The following is a 23098-nucleotide window of genomic DNA, read 5'->3' on the forward strand; positions in this document are numbered from 1 at the left end:
GCTAACAATTTAAAATATTTTAAAAATCATATAAAATTTTCAATAACTTCTCAAATTCCATAATATAATTATATATATATATATATATATATATATATATTGGGCTCCGTGCTGGCACGGGGTCTTATATCTAGTATAATATATAAGTAATTAATAAGCTGAAATCTCATGCTTATTCAAATTGAAATTTACGTGTATAATTAAAAGGAATTCATGAAGTGACTTTGTCTTGATCACCCTATTTTATTTATTTTTAATTAAAAAAGTTGGATAACTTTATTTTTTAATTAATATTTATTTTATATTTTATTTGGATGAATATTCAGTAGTAAGTAACTTCATATAAAAGTGTATGATTCATCTTCTATTATTACTACTATTTTTGACGTATATAATTGAAAAATTTAGTCAACTCTTACAATCATTTGTCATATTAAATGAATTTGTTAGATTATTATTATTTTGATAAATTAATGATTGATATTTATTCTTTATAATATATGAAGTTTATATTTTAAATTTGAATTTATTTCGAGAAAAAATAGATGTTGAATTGTTGAGATTTGTAAAATAAAAATTATGACAAACAACTCCAGACACACATAATTGAAATTTAGTCAATTTTTATACACACTTCAATCAAAAATTTCTGAAATCAAATATGAATTTTCAACTTTAATATATGTGGGTCTGAAATGTTTTGAAATGAGTAAATTTAAAAAAAATAATAAACGGACACAACATTAATAGTGCCACCATATTTTTAGTCGGACTAAGTACAAGGATAAATGTGACATTGTTTTATTTTATTTTATCAAAAAAATCGTTTATTATAATAATAATAATTATTATTTCTTCCATTTCAATTCTAGGTGTTATTATAGTATTTATTTCTTCCATTTCAATTTAGGTGATGACTTGATAGAAACTTTTTAAAAAATAAAGACATTTGGAATTTTTAATGCCAAAAACATACAACAACATTTATGTAGTTTTAAGACTTGAACTTAATAATCTCATATGTTTTATAACATTAGTTTGATTATAAAAACTTTTCATTAAGAATAAAATAAGAAATTTTATATTTACATAAATACTTATAATATTATTTTTTTAAAACTCACTAATTAGAAAATAGAAACAAGAAAGCTTTTCTAGTTTTGTTAATAACTTCAGATAATTAAAAAAATGAGGTGTCCAAACACTCTTAAATTATTAAATTACACGTTATGAATTTTGAAAAAGAAAAGAAAAAAAGAGAGCATATTATACGCATATTTTCTAAAATAAAAAAATAGTTTAACTCTATCTGAAATTCGTTTATAGTGGGAGTATATTTTTGTAATATCATATTCGGATTTCATGTCACATCATCAGTCCCTCTCCACGCAAGTCTCCTATCACTCCGCTACTCTCCTCTCCTCCTTTATTCTTCATCAAAACTATACCTTCACTTCCCTATTGTTGTGAAAAATTATCTACACAAGACTTGATGATCTCCTCCAGCTCCATCTCTGCTGAATCTGCGCCCACACCCACTGTCAGTACCTTTCTTGATTCTGTGTTTGAATTGTTTTTTTAGTTTATCACATCATCAAATTAGACTATTTCTTGTACACCCTTTTACCCCGATCATCTTGTTGATCCATCTTTTCTTGTGGGGTTGTGGGGTATTTGAGATTCTTGGAAAACTATGAAATTTTGTTGAAGAAAAACATGATTTTTTTATGTTCTTGGTCATTTTCCTTGCTCCAATGGATGAGGAAACAGGGGGAAAGGGTAAGGAAATAGTAAGAATTAGGAAAGTAGTGTGATTTACATATTTCCTGGATTGTGTTTACTAAGCTTTAATTGTCAATCTAGCTAATGATCTATTGAACTTACCTTGTTGAATGAAATTATGGGTTATGAGTTCTTTTCCCCTCTTTATGAGTTGTTTTAATGTCATCAGATAATATAGTCTTTACTAGGTAATTTAATGAGGTCTAAACTTTTTCTTTTTTCCCAATTCAATTATAGCTGAGTATTTGTTTGTGTTTCTTTTTGATTAATTAAGTATGGATGAAAACTTTATCTTTCTAAACTGACAGAAGTCCGATGGAGAAAATGAAGGGGATTCTTCGTCATCTCTAACGTACAGAATCAATCAGCTGAAAAGGCAAATTCAAACGGACAGAGTTCTCTCAGTTAGGGTACTAGTTCTTTTGCATTTCTCTATTTTATATTCAACACTTAAAACTGTATTTCTGCTGATATCATAGCAAACACACAGATAGGCTTTCGCATTTCTCTGATACTCTTTATCTCTTTCTATGTTGAACGGTGTTCGGCCAACCCATACCGTAGTTAATGCAGAATAGTCATTGGAAACTTTGATCTCAAATGAATATTCTTTTCTAACAGATTTTGTTTTTTTAATTCTTGTTCTGTGAGCAAAGCAATTAGTGAGTAACTTCTATTTTCTGAGTTTCCAATTGGAAGACTTTTGAGTGGAAGTTTAAAAAATTTAAAGTGTACAATTAAAAGTGCGGGCTGCCAATTTGCTGACATATATACACACAGATATATCATAAAAGGATATATCTGTACTTGGAGAAACAAAACATCAACAAAAAAAACTGTACTTGAAATGAAGAATGCGAGTGCTATGTCATATGAATTTGCTAGAATAATTGCTTACAATGTTTCTTTTAATTGATGGGCACAACATGTATAGTGGTTTTGTAACCCCTTCCCTCCAAAAAAAAAAACCATAATTAAAAGAAAGGGCAAAGGATTATCTGACATGGTTATTTTTGTGTAGGACAAACTTGAAGAGAACAAAAGGAAGCTAGAAAATCATGTTTCTGAACTTCTTTTGTTGGCTACGTCAAGGAGTGATACTATGAAGAACTCTGGGACTGGTAAAATGCTTTCTTTAAGAATATCAAGTCCCCTCTGCAAAGTTGGTGGACTTGTTCAAGGTTCAGGAGACAGGGACTATGCTAATGGAGAGGAAGTCGTATCTTCAATAACTGCTAGACTTCCCTTCATTCAGAACATTCCACCATATACTACTTGGATCTTTTTAGACAAGTATGTGATAATCATAGTTATCTCAAGTACAATACTGTGAAAAAGTCCATAGAAGAGGACACTTAAGGAAAGAAATTCTAAAAATAGCATTTGTGCTAGCTACATTGGTTAGCTATCTGAATATTTCGCCAGTATAAGGCTTAATTAGAAGCACTAAAATTTGCATCTTTTTCTTTATTTTCCGTATTTGTTTTGGACAAAACACTTTCATGACAAGCTTGAGATAGAACATTTGGCCTTTGTCGTGGATTTATTTTCCTTTTAATATCTATTTTGGTGATAAGTTACCATCAACAGCTGAAGTCCCACTCTGAAGTCTTAAGGCAGTTCCACAATTTAATAGCTTGGAGAAGATTGGGGGAAAATTAGTTTTCAGTAGTATTATTCATCCATTATCATGCATTAAGGCTAATCTTGTTCATCTTCCTTCTCCAGTTACTCTTCTTTAGCTTCTATATTATGTACTTCTGAGTTTTCGATTAGGCCAATAATTGATGCTACCATGATTATACTTTCTTGCTTATTCAAATTGAGGATTTTATTGCTCTTTGCTCTCAATTTTTCTTCACAAAACACAGAAATCAAAGAATGGCTGAAGATCAATCAGTGGTTGGGAGAAGGCGGATATATTATGACCAGCATGGTAGCGAGGCACTAATCTGTAGTGACAGTGAGGAAGACATAGCAGAACCAGAGGAAGAGAAACGTCATTTTTCTGAGGGAGAGGACAAAATTCTTAGGTGAGTTCAGATAATATAGCATGTATTACAACTTTATAAAATGTTATTGTTCATTTGTTAAACAGATTTTTGCTTCTGTGTCAATGAGAAAAATTGAGCATAGACTGTTTCGAAGAGTTGGATTTGATGTAGATTTATTTCTCTATGTCGCAACTAATGCTTAGTGCTTACATAGGGAAGGTTTGTATATGTCATGCCCCAAATCCACGTGACCAGCTAACGACACACTACCCTACCTGAGCAAACCAAACCCATATGATGCATCCTGACCATATGCATGAAAGCCATTTGACCTTCTTTTTTTTATACATTTTCAAATTAATCATGAAATATTTTCAACTTCAAAAGAACATACCTGAAGCATTTCACAAGAATAATGAAATCAAAATAAAAGGGATGTATTTCCATGTATGTCATGTAAACTCCCATTATTACAACCAAACACAACTTTCTATGGAGCCTCTATACAATGGAATAAAATTAAACTCTTGGGACAAGTCCTGTTTGAAGAAATGAAAAAGGGACACGCTAGCTACCACGGAATAAAAGTTGTGCCTCAACATATATATTAGGAAGAGAGTCACCCTAGCCATGTCTGCTCATCACGTGTCACGCCTCATCTTGAAATATGAAAAATAAAGGGGGCCTAAAGAGGGCTGAGAGTACATTGTCACAGACTCTATAAGTATCATTGACTCTCTCTCTCTCTCAGTCAAAGCTGGGACAAGACTTTATTAGAAAATCAATGCAAGTATCACTTGATATAAAACATAATACATTGATATCAAATTGAAATTTCAACATTTGAACTTAAAAGTCAAGCGTAAACTCCATTTCAGAAACCTTATAAACTTTCAATAATAAATGAACAAGTTATTCTCAAGCATGATTAAATAAAGTTATAAATTTTCATTTCAATTGAATTAACTCATTGAAATCACTTTCGGCTCATTAGGCCTAAATATATGGAAATGTTACATTTCACCGGGATTACTATACCAACACCGACACAAGATCCAAGGTCAACTAGGTGATCAACTTAGTGGCAAGTATCATATACCCTACTTGCTCAAGTCGTCTAATTGTAGTGCCGTACGAATCGACTCAACCATACTATTATAGCACACTATACCCTTCCATGGGGACACTTTACCCTATCCCTTTACCATTAGGTAGAGTCTATGCCTACACTGGCACATGTAATTTTGTGACAACAACCGGAATCTAATTGAAACGAATCGTGGTGAACAATAGTAACTTCCAAAACAATTTAAATATTCTAAAATAGATTCATGACTTAGTAGCCTAAAATATATGTGCATTTATCAAATCATGGCGCTCATAGCCAATCCAAACTATTTGAACAAAAAACAATATATAATCTTTCCTCAAACTATCAAAGCATTTACCAAACGAAGATTTAAGATGCAAAGTATTCATCAAGTGTTATTTCAAATCATTTGGTTGTTAAAAGCATAAATATTATTGAATATAAATCAATTAAACAAATAAGCACTTTAATGTGATTTTTGACACAATTGAAATATTTGTTTTCGTGCCTTTAGAATCGTGCAAGTCTTCATAAACTTATGAAATTTCATTTCAAGTAGCATTTCAACAATTAGCTTCAACTCTAAATTTTCATATCTACACATTGTTTATAAATCATTGGTATGCCATATGCAACCCAATTTATAAAGCATGGAGAGACCCTGTTATGAATCTTTAGGGAAGGTTCGATTCACAGGGCGATATATAAATCAGCTCGTTAAAGGGTGGCTGAAACCTTAGAATTCATTAAAAGAGAACTTCGATCTCTTCAGCTCTTCAAAGGGAGACTAAAACCTTAGAGTTCAATGGAAGAGAGAACTCTAATCTCCTGCTTTTTTGCTGAATTATGACTTACTGATTTATTCATCAAAAGCCCCTTTAAATAGGAGTCTTATTACATCAATAGGAAGTCTAATTCTTATGAAAGTAGGAGACCTAAATCCTATTCCAAACTAATAACTATAACTTAACCTAATCCTTATGAAACTCTAAAACTAAACCCTATTCTAGAATAATAAATAGAGCAACTTAAAATATAATTAAATACTTAAATTAATGACTTCCAACGCATCCCTAACAGACCCACACTCGCTCGCCCCCACAAGTATTGCCTCACATTACACATTATTATCTTGAACACATGTAGAGAAAACACCTCAAGAAGAGTAAGTCTTAACTTACCTCAACTTCAAGCTCCAAAATAATACTATGACAATCAACTTGATAAACTATCCAAACATCATCAATAAGTCGATATCTACAAATACGGTATCTCAAATACATCAAAGGCCAAAGCATATCCAAACTTCCTCACCATTTATCCAACTTCCAACACAATTAGAGTTTTCCATTTACAACTCTTTCAACCACCACAACTAGCAACGAATACTTTGGACCTTAGTAAATAAACAAGTTCTAGGTAGTGTATTTACCTCCTTCAAGTTTTTCCTCAAAAACCGTAAGCTTGGGATTTTTGGTGTTCTTGAACAATTTGATAAAATTTATAGATTTGTTTGTTTAAATGATGTTAGAATCCATGTATATCAGGTATAACTAACTCAAAAAATCATTAGTAACGTACCTTGGTTTGTAATAGAGCTCCCAAGCATCAAATTGCCACTTTTGAGCTCACAACCCTAACCCCTTTCTCAAAAACCAATTCTGTCCTGAAACTGGTTTTTATATAGACCTGGAAGTTTGTTGCTATGGCTATGCGTCGCATGACCTGTGACAGCACTGTCAGTCTTTGGTAAAATGGCCATATCTCCTTGTATGAATATCCAGATAACTAATGGCTTGAACCTTTGGAAACTGTACTAAAAAAATTTTAATTTGATATATAGTGCACACCATAACTCTTTATAGATTGGGAGTTATGCTAGTTTAAAGTTAGGCTTTGTGCACATTTCTATGCAACTTTAATCCGTAGTGTGGTTTCCAATTTGGTTTGGTCCCAGGGCTCTCCTAGACCCCATAATCACTTCCAATATACCTCGTATACTTATCATCGTGTCCATGTGATGTGCTTCATATCATTAGCCCTCGTTCAAACACAAATTAAGGTAGTTAGAATGTGTAGAACTTCTTAATGGCCTTCAAACGTTTCGAACTTTCCGAAGTGTTACAGTAAAGAAATTCTGCAATTTTATCCTTGCCATTTTCTTTACATTTGAGATTTCCATTTACTAGAATTAGAAGATTTATTCTGTTGTTTCCTGAATAATACAGATGCAGAGCACAATTTCTCCTTTCAGCTCTGTTCTTATTTTTTTTCTGTGTCCATAGATTTCCTTAATTTTTGGTTTTGTGAAATGATGATAGGTTTTCCTCAGACACTCATAGCTCATATGGGTAAAGAAAAATACTCCCGTTATCCCGCATATAATTACTATTAGCCCCAAAGGTGAGTGGTCAATGATGTGGGTTGAGAACCATGAGGTCTCAGTTCAAATCTTAACGGAGACAAAAAAAACACTAGGTGATTTCTTCCCATCTATCCTAGGCTTGGTGGACAGTTACTTGTACATAATGTTGGTGGAAGGTATCCCGTGGTATTGGTCAAGATGCGTGCAAGCTGGTCCAGACGCCACGGTTATAAAAAAAAAAAAAACTATCAAAACATATAGAAATTGGTAAGTACTTTAATAGAACATTGTGATCTGTATCACTTTACGTAGTCTCTAAATATGTAATTTTAAAACCATAAAGAAGGTCAATGTTCAGATATACACCAAAAAGTAGGTGCTTTGACTCTCATACATCCAAAATCATCTCTTTTTGGTATGAAGGGTGTTGATTTGATTGTTGTAAGTTGTTGGATTGACAGATGATTAGTTATCTTGTCCTATCCCCAGTCTCCTGCCACAGTAGCATGGGCATATTACACTTCCTTCCCTTGGATAGAATAGGTAGCTTTCTGTATGTTTATGTAAGCTTCCACGCACCTTCAGTGAACTAGAATATCCTACCTATATTTAGCCAGCTGGAGGGAGTTGCTAGCATTTCGTTCTAGTAGTTTTCTGACAGAAAGGGTGTAGCAGCTTTCAGATTTCAGACAGGAAACATTTTTTTTTGTTGTGCTTGTCAGTTTGCTTCTCTTTTTGTTTCTCACAGAGCCATCTTATTTTCACTTTATGGGATTCAGGATGGCTTCACAAGAGTTTGGGCTTAACGAAGAAGTTCTTGACATCTTGACCCAGTATGTTGGAGGCACCACTTCTGAAATCCTGGTAAACTGAGTTGGTGATGTAATTGGGTAATGAACTTATAGATAGTAGATATTTTAGTTACCTCATTTATGTGTGTTTGGGCTTGCTCACGTGTTGATTCATGTTTCTCTATCTTTCATGGTTGTCTTGTTAGTGGCTACCTGTGAAATCAATTTGTATACTATCTGATTTGTAATTGTTTGTTTGTTTATTAGGAGCACTGTAATGTGCTTGAGGAAAAACATCAAGATACAGACGGCAAAAGCTTGAAAGATTCTAGGGAAAGTGGATTTGGGGGGAGTATGTTTCTGGACAAAAGCCTTACTGCTGCTTTAGATTCTTTTGATAACCTTTTCTGTCGCCGCTGTCTGGTATGTGATTGAAACGTGTTTCTTTTAACTGAAACAGAAGTTTAATGTGTTATTAATTGGCTCCCTGTACTAAAACAGGTGTTCGACTGCCGTCTGCATGGCTGTTCACAAATTCTTATTGATGCTGTAAGTATAATTAGCCCAGCTTATTCTACCGAATTTGTATATGAAAATCTGAAAGTCTTTTTCATTTGGCAGATTGAAAAGCAGCCCTATTCTTCTGATTCTGAAGATGATAGAAAACCTTGCAGTGATTGGTGTTATCTTAAGGTATTCTTTTGACATTTATACACAAGCAAGTAGATCATACTTCTTTAAGTTAGGAGTTCCCCTCACTGTATCATTGATTTGGTTTATATTAAGATAACCCTTGTTTTTGAGTTAGTCCGGAATATTTGTAGTATTTTAGTTCGCAAACTTTTTTAATTAAGCAGCTTAGCTTTTTCATTAAGTATCTAGGCAGCTCTGCTTTTAACATATAACTTTGGTATTAGCTGGTTTGCTAGTTTTGGATCTGACCGTCAAATGCCAAGTTTACCATCTGTGGAGTAGATGATTGTAAATATACATCTATTTTCTAGGCTTTAAAACCTCCATTCTGATTTTAAAATTTTCCTTTATATTACATAATCAGTTCATTTTTGGTAACACTTGCCACTGCTACTGACTGCTCTCATTTGCTAACTTGCTCTTTCCCTTTTTGTCCCTTCTTCTTTTTTCACTCACTTTCAGCTTTTTATGTGGGAGAAATTCATTTTGAGGTTTTAGGTAAAAGGTGTGGCAAACCAGACTAAATATTCAACTGTAGATCCAGTGGAAGGACTAGAAAAACACACTTCAGAAGCGGGAGGTAGCACTATGGACATCAAGAGAACTAGAGATCCAGGTGACGATGATTCACACACTTTTGATGACAGATCGCTTTGCTGATTTTTCTTGTCTTGTCTATAACATTTGGAGTTATCTGTTGCTGGTTCAACTTGTGCATGTTTCCCTGTCACAATAGACGAGCACATTGATAGCAAAATGAAGCATGGAGTATCAGAGTCTATAAACACAACTTTAGAGAAGTCAGATCTAGTTTTGGATAACCAACAAGATTCTTCTGGTAAGAGAAGGAAATTGTCACTCCCTACTGCTGTTAGTGTGGCAGCAGAAGATGGATCTGAGAGCAATGGGATGCCTATTATCACCAATGATTATGTATCACATTCACAAGCACCAGATCAGTCTGGCTATAATCATGGTACTTCTTTGCATAAGACTGGGGACAATGTCAGAAATGAAGCAGAGGACACTATAAAGGAAACTGTGAAGCATGCATCCTGCTCCAAAAATGTACCAGAATGGAAACCCCTAGAGAAAGAACTATACTTAAAGGGGATAGAGATATTTGGGAGAAATAGGTATGATTTTTAGTTGATATTGGTTCTTCCTCAATAATGGAATTACAATTATTTTACATTAAAATAGGTTGAAATCATCAGTGGTAAGAAATGCATGTCCATGTGAATGAAAAAGATTGAAATGACTGTTTTAAATTTAACTTGTACCTTTCTTTGAGATTTAACAAAAAATTGTTACACTAGGTTTTTTCTTTCCATGTGGATATCATCTGGTAAGGTAGTTCGTAGTTGTTTCTTGTTGACAGCAGAACAGAGAGTGAGAGATTAGATGGTAAAAACAAAAGGAGTCTCTCTGAGTCTTCACATGTCACTTGGTACTTTTGGGAGTACGCAGGTCAGTGGTAACAAATCCTTAAAACTTTACAACCCATGCAATCTATTTCATCCACATGCAATGATAAGTCAGAGTGTCAGACTAAAGGGTGCCCGGTGGACTAAGCTCCCGCTATGCTCAGGTCTGGGGAAGGGCGGACCACATTATGTCTCATATATGCAGCCTTACCTTGTATTTGTGCAAGACGCTGTTTCCGCATGCAATGATAGGTCAAACTCAGAAATAGAAACTGTCTGTCATTCTCTTCCAGCTACACACATTAGTGTTTCCAAGCCAACATCTGTGAAATTATTTTTAAGATCCAAAGCTCCACATGCTGACCCCACTTTGTGGGATTTCACTGGGTATGTTGTTGTTGTAAAGGTCCAAATTCTTTGTACTCATTTAAAGGATTTCCATATGGATATACTGCTATCTTTTTTGTGTCTCCCGCCAATTTCAAGCAGTCCTTTCCTGGGGCTTCCAGATAGCCAATCCTCATTTTCTTCACATTCTATAGATGCTTGTAATAATTTCCGATGGAGGTACTTCATATGGTTCTACAGGCACATATATTATTGTACCATCTGCCACCATATTTGGGAGAAGCTATTATAGTGCTGATTAAGCTTTGGACTCAAAAGGGCACACATTCCTGTGAGGAACCATGTGCAATTGCAGATAGTTGAAAGTTTAGATAAGTATGAATTGGTCGGTGGGCTATGAACAGGAGATGGCTTTAGCTGTACTGCATTTTCTGGGAACTTATGCTATATTAAATTATCTTTTACAGAAGTATTATTGATGTCATTTAAGCAATAAACAATATGAAGGTGATGGAGTATCAGATGTTTTTCGGAGTCCTTTTCACTTGTATTATTGTGATAAATGAATCAGCATCGAACTCAGGGATATTTTTCTAGCTCACACCAGAGCCTAGGTGATTGGGGTATAGTTGGCGGCTAAGGGGCTTGGAGGAGGAGTGGGGACACAGATAGTATGTGGGCTACAGCTGTATGGCTAGAGAGGATGGGGACACAGATATTTATCTAGCTCACACCAGTGCTTCAAATTCTTCTTTTCTTTCAAGCCAAGGGTCTATCGGAAACAGTCTATCTTCCCCATAAAGGTAGGGGTAAGGTTTGTGTACATCTTACCCTCCCTAGAGCCCACTTGTGGGATTGCACTGGGCATGTTGTTGTTGTTGTTACACTTTACCCGTGATATGCCATTGTATAAAAGACCATATGTTAGCTAATATAAGTTTTTGTTTCTTTCTATGCCAAGATTAGTTGCTGAACTTTCCTCAGTATCAATCAATCAGTCAATCATAGAAGTGAAAGTAGGGAACATTCATCTTTTTTCTGGCCTTCCAGGGACCCTTTTACATTTAAGGAGAGTTCTTTTTTTTCATGTTACGAGACAAAAGGAGCGCATGTATAAATGCTACACTATACTTTAGCTCATTTAGTCCCTCATGAGAAATCTGCTCTTTCTTTTTATGCAGATCATATTCTAAACCCCTCCCTCACCACTTGGTCGTACTTCTTAAATACATGAAGTTGATTAAGTGTTGGTTACAGATTCTTGTTGAACTATATTTGGTCAAGTGATATGCTCAAATCAGATTGTTATGTCAATATGTATCAGCTCTAATGGATATCTCATTCATTGCAGTTGCCTCATTGCTAGGAACTTACTTCCTGGCTTGAAAACTTGTATGGAGGTATCCTCTTACATGGATAACAGAGCAGCGGCACAACGTGGAGGCTCCTCAAGCTTATTTTCGGAGGATAATGGGAAAACTGACATGGATTACATGGTTTGTGCTCCTCTTCATGCCTACTCATTTACTTGATGCATTGGGTGTTTGTACAGCATTGTCCTTTTAGTGCTGATATTTTTCAATCCAGCAGTGTCCCCATAGACTAACAATCCCATTAACATTATCCTTGTCCTCATAAGACTAACTCCTTATGCTGATATTTTTTAATCCAAGGACAAGGATATTGTTAATGGGATTGTTAGTCTTCTCTTCAAATCCTAAAATGGTAAAAGTTTTCCCTACCAAATGATGGACTTAAATCCAATGATAAAGTTCAAAAGAAAAAAGTTAGCCCAATTGCAAAACCAAACATCACATTGCATCAAAGTCCATATCAATATTTTAGTGCGATAAATTATAATACAGGCACTCGTTAATCTCACTTTACAACAAATTACCTAAAAAGTTAATTCATGAAGGTTATTACTTTAATTCTTGTAGTATAATCCAGGGATGTGTACAAAAAGTGTACTTGTCTTTTTTCACATGAAGATATGTAGAGCTAAAGTACTTGACTAGAGGACAGACTTCTAATTTCAGTCTATAACTTGGACAAAGCAGTCTGAACAAACTGTTCCAAGCTATCATCTTTGCAATAAAAAGAAAAGGCATCTTGGATCTTTTTTGGTATTCATGAGACCATTTTGACAGTTATAAATATTTGGAGCAGCAGGCAATGCTACCCTCTAACATTCTGTACCCTCTTTTTATGTATTTTACAAGGATGGGGTAGCTTTTGGCTCTCAAAGAAAAAACCATGGTTTTCTCTAGCCAGAATAAGATATTTTCACATGCAGAAGGAAGAATCATATTGTCAAGAATTACTTCTAGTTCATTTTTGAAGCATCAGATGATGCACTAGTTTATTTTAGGAATTTGAGAAAGTCGGATCTTCTTCTTTGGAAATTGATGCATATATGAGAATATTTGTTTCCCTTGAATTTCTCATGCTATAAGTGGAACATACGTACTACCATATAAGGTGCTACTGGAATTGAAAATGCTCAAACAGCTGATTTTATTTTGTTAGCATTCCACTTTCCTAGATTAGTTTGAGTTATTTCCTTCATGGTGTATATCCAACTAATTGATGTATTTGTCTATTTAGGAGCTAGATATTCCGACAAAATCACGTTTTCTTCGTAGAAGAGGCAGAACACGCAAACTGAAATATTCCTCAAAGTCTTCTGGGCATCCCTCAATCTGGAGAAGAATGGCCGATGGAAAGAATCAATCATGTATACAATATAATCCATGTGGATGTCAGCCGATGTGTGGAAAGCATTGTCCTTGTTTGCAGAATGGTACTTGCTGTGAAAAGTATTGTGGGTATGTTGAGCTTTATCAATAAGGGATTTCGTCTTTGATTTGTTAAGTCAAATGCCTCTCCAGTCCACCTTTTTCTCTTCTATTTTTTTTTCTTTTAACTACTTTCATGCCCTCCTATAAAGCTTGTTCTCTTGCACCCCTCCCCTCCTCCTGGATTTGTTGGTTGCTCTGTTTGATGCTATGAATGGATCATTTGTGCTCACCACAGATGAGAGTAGTGCAGTGCATCAACTTTTTGTTGCATTTACCATACATTGAACTCCGGCATAGTTGAACAGGACTTAATAAACTAGAATTATGTCCTCAATTGCATTCATTTTCATGTGAAAGAAGACTGCAGCTCGATGTCCTTGACTGTTTTCATTGTTAAAAAAGTTGTTTAACTTGATGTTTGCTCTATTTTTTTTGGTTTGCTTAGGGCTAGTTGGGAATTCATTTGTTCGCTTTCCGATATTATTTCAGGAACCTGTCATATCTCCTAATATCTCTTCTTCCATTTCAGCTGCTCAAAAAGCTGTAAAAATCGTTTCCGTGGATGCCACTGTGCAAAGAGTCAATGCAGAAGCAGACAATGTCCATGTTTTGCTGCTGGACGTGAATGTGATCCTGATGTCTGCCGCAATTGTTGGGTTAGGTAAAATGTTGCTAAACTGTAGCCTCTAAATTCACCCATGTACTGCTGCTTGGAATATTGACACACACTTTTCAGCTGTGGTGATGGCTCATTGGGTGAGCCTCCTAGGCAAGGAGAAGGTCAATGTGGTAACATGAGGCTCCTCCTAAGGCAGCAACAAAGGGTCAGACATTTTAGGGGTTTCAATTACTATTTCTGTTATGAAACTGTCTATCTTCCCTTTTCTCCTTTTTCAATCTGTCTTGCGTCATTTCTATAACAGATTCTGCTGTCAAAATCTGATGTTGCTGGATGGGGAGCCTTCCTGAAGGTAAACCGTATTCCTGTGTGACACACTTGCTCCTTAAGCTAGTACTACAATATATTAATAAACTAATTTAATTTGTTTAATCTTTTTGCGTCTAGAACCCTGTTTACAAAAATGATTACCTGGGAGAATATACGGGTGAATTAATTTCTCATCGAGAAGCAGATAAGCGGGGGAAAATATATGATCGTGCAAATTCGTCTTTCCTTTTCGACTTGAATGATCAGGTGATCCCTGCTTATATTTGAGATATTCTGATACTCCCTTGTATTGCAAAATCTGAACCTTAGGACCAACCGCCCTGCCTTGTATACCCTAGCAGGTATATGCTCTTATTTCAACAATCTAGAATGTCTGGTTCAGAGAAGTTGTTATGATTTTCAGTGGTGAATTTGGTGCATTAAAGTTTCCAATTCCAAAATATCCAATTATTAGCCTGTGATGTCCTCCGGATTTACTTGTCATTCAAGTTTTTGGATTCTTCTACCTGTATGCCTGATTTCTTCAACCGAAGGAATGATCAAATTAATAACATAAGGCAGTTAACTAATCCCTCCTTTTGAGTGAACCCTGGGCTGGGGATCAAAAGCTAAACAAGTCATTCCAAATGAAGCTTTCATTATTTTTACTAGGGGTGTTCTCCTTTTGGCAATTCAATCCTAATTCTTTGATATTGAGGTTACCGTATATTTTTTTTTTCATTCTTTGCAAATATGACTGAGTTGTGATCTAGAAGGTCTATTAATTTGTCATCTTAAGCTAACTTGTTAGAGAATTTTATGAGCCTTGATAACATTTCATCTCCTGCTCTCATCTCTTTATTGTAGTATGTCCTCGATGCCTATCGGAAGGGAGACAAGCTGAAATTTGCCAATCACTCATCAAACCCAAACTGCTTTGCTAAGGTACATACAATCCTATGTATTAGAGTTCAACAAACTTTTGATTGTTGCTGATTCGACATTTCTTTAGGTAATGCTGGTTGCTGGTGATCATCGAGTTGGGATATTTGCAAAGGAACGTATTGAAGCTAGTGAGGAGCTTTTCTATGATTATCGTTATGGTCCTGATCAAGCGCCAATATGGGCTAGGAAACCTGAGGGCACAAAGACAGATGATTCACCAGCGCCTCAAGGTCGACCAAAGAAACACCAATAATCTCATTGAGACAGCATGCTTAACCACTTCTATCTTATTGTGGAGTGCTTAACACGGAGGAGGAACATAGGAAGCTGTACTACATCTCTTATATACAGTGATAGAGTCGTAAAGATATTTATTTGTTTTTTCTTTGTTGTGGGGTTCCTTCATATTTTATTATATTATTGTGTGCTAATAATAACAAGACATTAAAGAAGTAATAGGAGAGAGGATCCAGCTATGTAAAGAATAAGCAGAAAAATGTTGAAAGAAACATGTATACTGTAGTCATCCGAACAGGTGAAAGAAATTACTTGTGTTGGACACAAGGTGTCTTATAATAATACAGTTTATATAGATATGTTTCCTTTTACTCTGTTTATAACCAGTTTTGCCTTGAATCTCTTTTTTGATATTGGGAACAAAGGTGAACCCAAATGTAATATTTGGAAGAACTTATGTTCATATTGTTGCAACTTTGGATGTATTAATTTGAACCTATTTTAATCCGTCCAAGTTAATCTTGACTAACACGTCCATTTGCCATCTCTAGACATGCACAACAAGAGAGAACAAAAGACAAACCTCAACTTCACAGCTATATACAGCTTATCAAACATGCTGAACAAATGAAAGAATTACAATTTGAGGATGAAGCTTCAGTTAGGCAAACTTTTTCTTCTGTTACTTTCTAAATGCATATACAAGATCTCATTCCAGGTATCTGGAACCCCAGGGAGACACCAATGGCTACAATCTTGAACACGCGAAGAGCTACCCGGTTTTCTTCCATATATAGAAGGATGACCATCAATCCTGTAATCTGACAAACCAGTTATGTTCAAAAAAGTAACTGGAGTCTTCATCTTGCCTATTATTTGCTCCACTATAATATTCTTCTCTGGATATTCGCCTCTGTAAGTCTCAGGGATAGGTTGAGAAGCTTCTCTGCAGTGCCCACCAGTGTTCCACTGCCCCCCACTGTCCAATTTAAGGAGAGGGTGATTAGCCATGAAAAGCCAATACATCACAAATCTTATAACAATGAGTTTAAAGCATATTAAGGCATACCTGAAATGAGAAGGAGCAGAACTCCTGAAGAAAACTTGTGTTTTGCTTGGATTGACATGTCTATCAATCCATGATGCCCAAGTTGTCAGGGCTTTTTCAAAAGCTGTTGAAACATCAAGACGAGGATGTACTTGATTCCTCTCCTGGTAGTAATTCTTCCTGTTGTGACAGTACCGATTATATACGCGAGAGTAACTAGAAGAAGGTAATGCAACATCCATCACACGCAAGAATACCACTAACTTGTTTTCTATCTTCATAGTAATAATTGACAGGATTGATTCACCAAAAAACATCTAGCTCATTAACCGGGGTATTGCTAGGTTCTTTCTATATGCTATCACAATATCATGACTAGGTTTTCATATCGAAATGTTGGCTACTCCAATTAAACAACAATTATTTGTCTCAATCTCAAACAAGTTTAATTTGATCTACATGAATCCTCATTAATCATGTCGCAAGATTTAAGCTCATCTCAGGCCAATATAGGCTTCTCCAATTAAACATCAGTAAAAATCTGCTAGTAACTTCCAAGTACCATATTCTAAAATAGATCTTCACATGGATCATTACACTAAGAACTTCTTAAAGAACAAATTATATTCATACCATTAGTCTTTGGCAGAACTTAAACTCGAAGAAGAACAAAGTAGCAGAATTAACCTAAATAGCCGTCCACCCAACTTTTTAAACTAAAAATAGCCTGCCGATGTATAATCCATATATAATACGTGTATAATCAGTGTATAGTATATGTATACCAGCTAGAAAAAGAACAGTAAATCTGCCTGGCTATAATCTAGTTAACAAAAGGCTTACCCTGCTTTAGTTTTATGGTGATTCCACCAATGAGCAGTGTTAAAGACCAGAATATCAGCCCCTCTCCATCTTGAAGAACCTTTGTCCATCGTATCAATACGCAGGGTCTGCACCCGCTTGCTACCTATTCTTGCCTTGCCCTCATGAACCAAAAAGTGAGTAACATAATATTCAACTGTACATTGGTAGTCCTGCAACAATGACACCAAAAAATTGAAAACTGGAAAAACACAATTCTTTGCATATTCAGTTAATCAAAAATTTAAATTATTTACCACAAATTTGAAACAATAATTTCCCTTCTCTTTGGTTATTCTCCGGCCACGAATTTCATAAACCTTTCTTGGATCTTTTATTGCTCCCATTAACAAGCACAACATCGATTCCCATTGATTCCTGTTGATGGAGTCACCAGCAAACACTAATCTTTTACCTCTAATAAGTTCCAACATCTGAGTAGCATTGAATCTGTACCATACAAAAGTCACAAGCTAAGAATTATTTTATTTCAAACTTTCTTATTACTCTTCCAACTTTATTACTAGCCACTAGCCAGACAATGAAAGTGTACAACTTAAGCAATGGATCCACACACATACACAAAAAAGAGGGAAAAAACAAGGGGCAAAAGAGTCAAGTTTTTATTGTTTTACCTTGGAATGTCACAATCTTGAGGTTGCCACCTCCATTTCATATAATTCTTATCCAATCTCCCATTATTTTCACAACTAAAACCTTCATCAATGTAGGGACATGAAGCATTTGTGTACAAAGGATAGCTCTCATCAAAAACCCACTTCCCTTTTGTGATGTCACATTCTTTCTTATTCACCACCTGAAGCACATCACTAGAAACTTCTTCTTTCTTAGACAAAGTAATAGACACATTCTTCTGCTGCTGATTCCAAATAGGAATACTACTATTGGTACTATCTATTTCAAGACCCTTAGAAGAAACAGTTTCAGATTTGGTCGAACGGTTACCGAAAAAGGTCAAAAAAAATTCACTATTTATATCATAAGCCACTGATTGTGGCTGACTTTCCTTTTCCAAGATTCCCTCAAATGTTGAAAAGTTAGAAACTTGGGACTCATTTTCAACTCTACTGAAATGGGTACTCACCAAAATCGAGTTCTTGATTTGGGTTGCTGAGTAATTTCTGTGAAGACCAGTTAAAGATTGAAAAGGAGATCTGAGACCCAAAGAGACTGAAGCAGCAGCAGTAGTCGTACTGTTGAACTGAAAATGAGTTTCTTGACGACTATATAGTGGAATGTTGAGAACCCATATAGAGAAAAAGATGAAAAAGATTAGAGAAAATGAAATGGTGAAAGAGAAAAGCCAGAGCCTTGTAGGTTTAATGGAGAAACTTCTCTGTTTCTCCATGAGATTTTCTCTGAGTAAACTGGTTTTTTTCTTCTTCTATTATAGTACTCCACTACAAGTCAAGAAGAGTGGTTAAGGTATGGTAATGCACTGGGGCACATGCAAAATTTAATATACTAATATAGTACTACAACTAATCAAAAGAAAATGGATAAGTTCAATTCAAAATGATTAATAAAACAATGACCGGGAAAAAGCAGATAATGAGAATTGTGACAAAATTGATGATGGGGTGGTGGAAAAGGATAATGTGAGAATTGACAAAAGTGAGTGAATTTGGTTTTCTTTAACTTTGGTTACACCTAAACTCCATTCAAAGGAGTAGTTGTCAAATATGCACATGCTGTAAATATACCTAGGGCAAGAGGCATGACCCTCTTTTTTCAAGCCAGCGGTGCTTAACTTGCGAGCTACTCCCTGTGGTCCACAAGCTAATAGTTTATTTGTTCGTTGGTTGAAAATTTGATGTTTTAGAATGTGTCATTGGTAAGGAGGAATAAAATATTTCAAAAGATTTTCCAAATTTCTCTTGGTCAAAATATTTTGTATAAAATTATTAATGTGAATAATTAATGTAAATGAAGGAATTCGAATGTTCATTAATAATATCTTCATTAAAATTATTTTTTAAATATATATAATAAATGTTAAATTCTTTTAATTTATATGTGATAAAGCATAACTTAAGGGAGGTGTTGAAAATTCTCTCTTTTAATTAAAAAAAAAAAAGTCACTGGCACATGCTGACATCCAAGGGTGCGGTGGAATTTGATAGCAATATACAAACAACTAATCCAGAATAGAAATCAGATTTGATATTCTATATTTCCATTATTTTTTGTTATAAATTTTATATTTCCTTTACAGCAAATTTTTATATTTCCTCCTAAGATATTTTAATTTTGAAATATAAATAATCTATTAAAAAAATTATGTATAATTTATAAGTGATTATAAGAATACTACACAAAATTATGATAAATTATTCAGAAGAGAGAGCAGATAACGGAAACGTGTGCTCAGATTCTGGCGGAATTATGGAAAAAATGGTGACAAAAACGGGTGACGTTTTTTTTTGTAAGTATAAAATATAAATGGTTATTGAAAAATATTTTTTCTTTTCTTTTCCTTTAAAACAAATTAGTTACATCTTGGCAATGAATAAAAAATTTGGCCAGGTCCCATACTGCCCCTAACTTTTATAACATGGGTTCATTCTATTTCAATAAATCTTTTTCAAATATTAAATAATTATAAATAATAGATTTTAGAGTTAATAAATCAAATGAATCAGGATAGATTTTCAAAAGTAAGTCATAAAAAATAAATTCTAGTTAGGTCCTATTCCAGAAAATTAAGAAGCATCAAGTTTTTTATTCATAAAGAACGTTGACACCCTTCATCCAGAGGCGTATCTAAGGGATCACCGGGTTTACGTGAACCCATGGTTCCATCCCGAGATCATATATAGTAGTGTGATATTTTAAAAAATATATTGAAATATAGATATGTGAACCCACACTTGAAGTATCACATAATGTGATTATGACTGGGTGCACCTCTCTCCGCGAGGTTAGAAATTTGAAATGGAAAATTCACGCCATATACACAAAAAAATATTGAAATATAGATGTGTGAACCCACACTTGAAGTATCACATAATGTGATTATGACTGGGTGCACCTCTCTCCGCGAGGTTAGAAATTTGAAATGGAAAATTCACGCCATATACACATTTAAAAGTAAACTTTACGGGTTTTAAACATATTTTTAAACAATTCTTACTTATAACAGTTTATTTACGGGTTATGACATATCAATTAAATTTAATTTAATTTAAAAATCAATTTCAATTTATTTAATAAATGATTAATCTGTTTATATTTTTATATTATTAATTAATAATATTTAATCAATTTGATTTCAATTCCTTTTTTAAAACTGAAATCATCAGTTACACATATTAAGGGATTTACATAGATTAGACTTCCTTGTTTAATGTTACACTCCAAACCTCCTATACCTCAATCCCACCACCCTCCACCCACGCCTATTCAAATCTACACGCCATCACCCCCACTACCCCACTTTCACCTTGTCTCATGTCTAAGAAACCCATTGAAACGCCTCGAAAGAGTCCCAGATTGGTTGAAGGAACTTCTACTGATGAAGTTCATGCTCCAACTTTTAATATATTAACTCAACCCCCCGCCTAAATTTGTTGAAAATCCGGCGAATATTGAAAATCAGGCAACGGGTGGTTCATCTCAGTTGAAGGATCGGAAAGAGAAAAAAAATGAAGTAAAGAAAAGGGCAATCCAGGCAAATCAAAAGGGGAAGAAGAGGAAGGGGAAAATTATTGAAACCCCTTCTGATTACGATTCTGATTTTGCTAGTGAAATCAAAAAGAAAAAAACAACAAATGTAGAAGTTGCTCAATCTTCAAAACCATCAACAAGAAGAACAACAAAAAAGAAGGAATCAGAAATATCAACATACCAAAAACACAAAAAAAGTTGTTAGGATAAGTATTATATTTAATTTATTTTCACATTAGTTAAAATAGTGATTTTTTTTATATCACATTATGCTTATTGTTGTTTTCGAAATATTTGTTTGTGTAAAAATTGTTCGAAATCTGAAAAAAATGTGTATGAATCTGAATTTAATGTTTGATTGATGGATATTGTATGAATTTTGATACAATATTGATATGCAAATGGTATGAATTGCATAATAACATTGATGTGATTGTCTCTTAATTGTGTATATGGTATGAATTATTAACTTGGTATGCAATTTGTATGACTTGTTTAATTACTCTGTTTTTGTATAAATTTTGAATAATTTTTATATGAAATTGGGATTTTTTCCTATTAAGAAAGGTTTCTTTTTTCAATTTTATCATTAATGTATTAAAATTGTTAAATTATTTTTAGCGTATGTCGATAAATTTATGAAAGTAGATTGATGAATGCCATAGTGCACATGAAAATGGTATGATGTTTGAATAAAATTGGTGTGAATTTTTTTATAAATATGGTATAAGGCATTACTAAAATTTATCTATAAGCATGTGTATGAAACATGAATAATACTTGTATGAAGTATGTTTTAATTTAGTATACATAATTTTATTTTATAGGCAAGGAAGATACACACTGGTCTTCATGTACAAACATGAATGTGTTTGTTGATCTGTTGGTTTTCCTCGAGCAAGAGAGGTTTCAACAATTTCTGGAACAAACACCTTTTCGTGTATTTTATGACATGCACAACATAAAGATTCAATGTCAACTATTGTGGCATTTGATGATTCTTGAATCTGAAAATGTCAGAGACGACATGTTTGTTGTGAAAATAAATGGTACAGAATTACGTTTGGAATCAAGGAATTTCGCAAACGATAAACTGGTCTTAAATGTGGACTACTTAATGATTTTTTAAGTATATATTTTATCTCTATATCATTTAATATCACCATCTATCATTAAGCTGCGATGTTAATCGCACTTACTAGACCACTATAAAAACTAGAACATTCATATATAATCCCCTCCATCTGAAAATTAACATATTTCCCTGTTTCGTTAAAAAAAAAACAATTAGTCATCCAAAGAACATACAAATTTCATCCACAAAATTCATTATAATAACAAAATTATACACACTTGTCATTATCTTTTCATACAAATATCATTCAGACAGTACTCTACAAAACAGATTTCATACCCACTTAATATCTCTAAATCATTTATATTAGTATCTATCATAAGCTGCGATGTTATTCGCACTTACTAGACCACTATAAAGACTAGAAGAATCGTATATAATCCCCTCCATTTGAAAATCAACATAATTCCATGTTTCATTTAAAAAAAATATAAATTAGTCTCACATTATAAACAAACAATTCGAAATACAATTATCATTCAGACAGACAGAACATTACAAAACAATTTTTTATATTCAATCAAAAAACATTTCATACAGATATAATTCAAATAGTACATTCCAAACACTTTCATACTATTTTAATACAAATTTCATACATCAAATATGTACATTTTTTTATGAAAATACTTCATTAATGTCACACAAATTTATACAAAAATGTCAACAATAAAATTTCAAAATTAATACAACCTTAAAACACTTATCATACAATTCGTCAAAATTTCAAATAACTTTTTTTTAGATTACTGGACTCGCTTTCATACAAATTTCATACTTTCTTAATATACATTTCATACATATATCATTAAGACAACTTATTTCATAACAACTTTCAAACTCACTTAATGCACATTTCATACAATAAATAATTATACATCTATCATAAGCTGCGATGTTATCGCACTTACTAGACCACTATAAAGACTAGAAGAATCGTATATAATCCCCTCCATTTGAAAATCA

The 23098-nt window shown here is 33.9% G+C and overlaps 2 protein-coding genes across 3 annotated transcripts; one reads left to right on the top strand and one right to left on the bottom strand.

Moving 5' to 3' along the window:
• The first annotated feature begins 1434 nt into the window (after positions 1 to 1434).
• Positions 1435 to 15756, top strand: LOC102598283 (histone-lysine N-methyltransferase EZA1). 2 transcript variants are annotated; one of them, XM_006349120.2, is made up of 18 exons: positions 1435 to 1540; positions 2091 to 2192; positions 2804 to 3075; positions 3654 to 3815; positions 8011 to 8095; positions 8290 to 8445; positions 8524 to 8571; positions 8644 to 8715; positions 9214 to 9331; positions 9452 to 9851; positions 11842 to 11986; positions 13098 to 13318; positions 13821 to 13952; positions 14028 to 14115; positions 14215 to 14262; positions 14358 to 14486; positions 15087 to 15164; positions 15232 to 15756. In XM_006349120.2, exons 1-18 carry the CDS (start codon positions 1493 to 1495, stop codon positions 15415 to 15417), a joined length of 2490 nt encoding a protein of 829 aa, XP_006349182.1. In that variant the 5' UTR covers positions 1435 to 1492; the 3' UTR covers positions 15418 to 15756. The 2 variants fall into 2 exon arrangements, with proteins under 2 accessions (XP_006349182.1, XP_015164983.1); XM_015309497.1 differs by lacking the exons at positions 1435 to 1540; positions 2091 to 2192 and having other exon boundaries at positions 2817 to 2903.
• A 110-nt stretch (positions 15757 to 15866) lies between these two features.
• On the bottom strand, positions 15867 to 18810 carry LOC102598625 (protein trichome birefringence-like 6). The gene is made up of 5 exons (XM_006349121.2): positions 17946 to 18810; positions 17568 to 17760; positions 17293 to 17483; positions 16471 to 16629; positions 15867 to 16380 (listed from the first exon to the last, which is right to left on the bottom strand). Exons 1-5 carry the CDS (start codon positions 18677 to 18679, stop codon positions 16059 to 16061), a joined length of 1599 nt encoding a protein of 532 aa, XP_006349183.1. The 5' UTR covers positions 18680 to 18810; the 3' UTR covers positions 15867 to 16058.
• Between the last annotated feature and the right edge of the window lie 4288 nt (positions 18811 to 23098).

This window comes from Solanum tuberosum, unplaced genomic scaffold (assembly GCF_000226075.1).
Source record: "Solanum tuberosum cultivar DM 1-3 516 R44 unplaced genomic scaffold, SolTub_3.0 scf00104, whole genome shotgun sequence".
Taxonomy (NCBI): domain Eukaryota; kingdom Viridiplantae; phylum Streptophyta; class Magnoliopsida; order Solanales; family Solanaceae; genus Solanum; species Solanum tuberosum.

What these genes read in the sequence shown, in the direction of transcription:
- LOC102598283 (XM_006349120.2), top strand. Translation starts at nt 1,493, where the DNA reads ATGATCTCCTCCAGCTCCATCTCTGCTGAATCTGCGCCCACACCCACT. An exon ending in TTTTCTGTCGCCGCTGTCTG is followed by an intron (nt 8,446 to 8,523) that starts GTATGTGATTGA and finishes GTACTAAAACAG; the next exon opens with GTGTTCGACTGCCGTCTGCA. An exon ending in ACCCAAACTGCTTTGCTAAG is followed by an intron (nt 15,165 to 15,231) that starts GTACATACAATC and finishes ACATTTCTTTAG; the next exon opens with GTAATGCTGGTTGCTGGTGA.
- LOC102598625 (XM_006349121.2), bottom strand. Translation starts at nt 18,679, where the DNA reads ATGGAGAAACAGAGAAGTTTCTCCATTAAACCTACAAGGCTCTGGCTT. An exon ending in ATTATTGTTTCAAATTTGTG is followed by an intron (nt 17,484 to 17,567) that starts GTAAATAATTTA and finishes TCATTGTTGCAG; the next exon opens with GACTACCAATGTACAGTTGA. An exon ending in CACCATAAAACTAAAGCAGG is followed by an intron (nt 16,630 to 17,292) that starts GTAAGCCTTTTG and finishes CTGTCACAACAG; the next exon opens with GAAGAATTACTACCAGGAGA.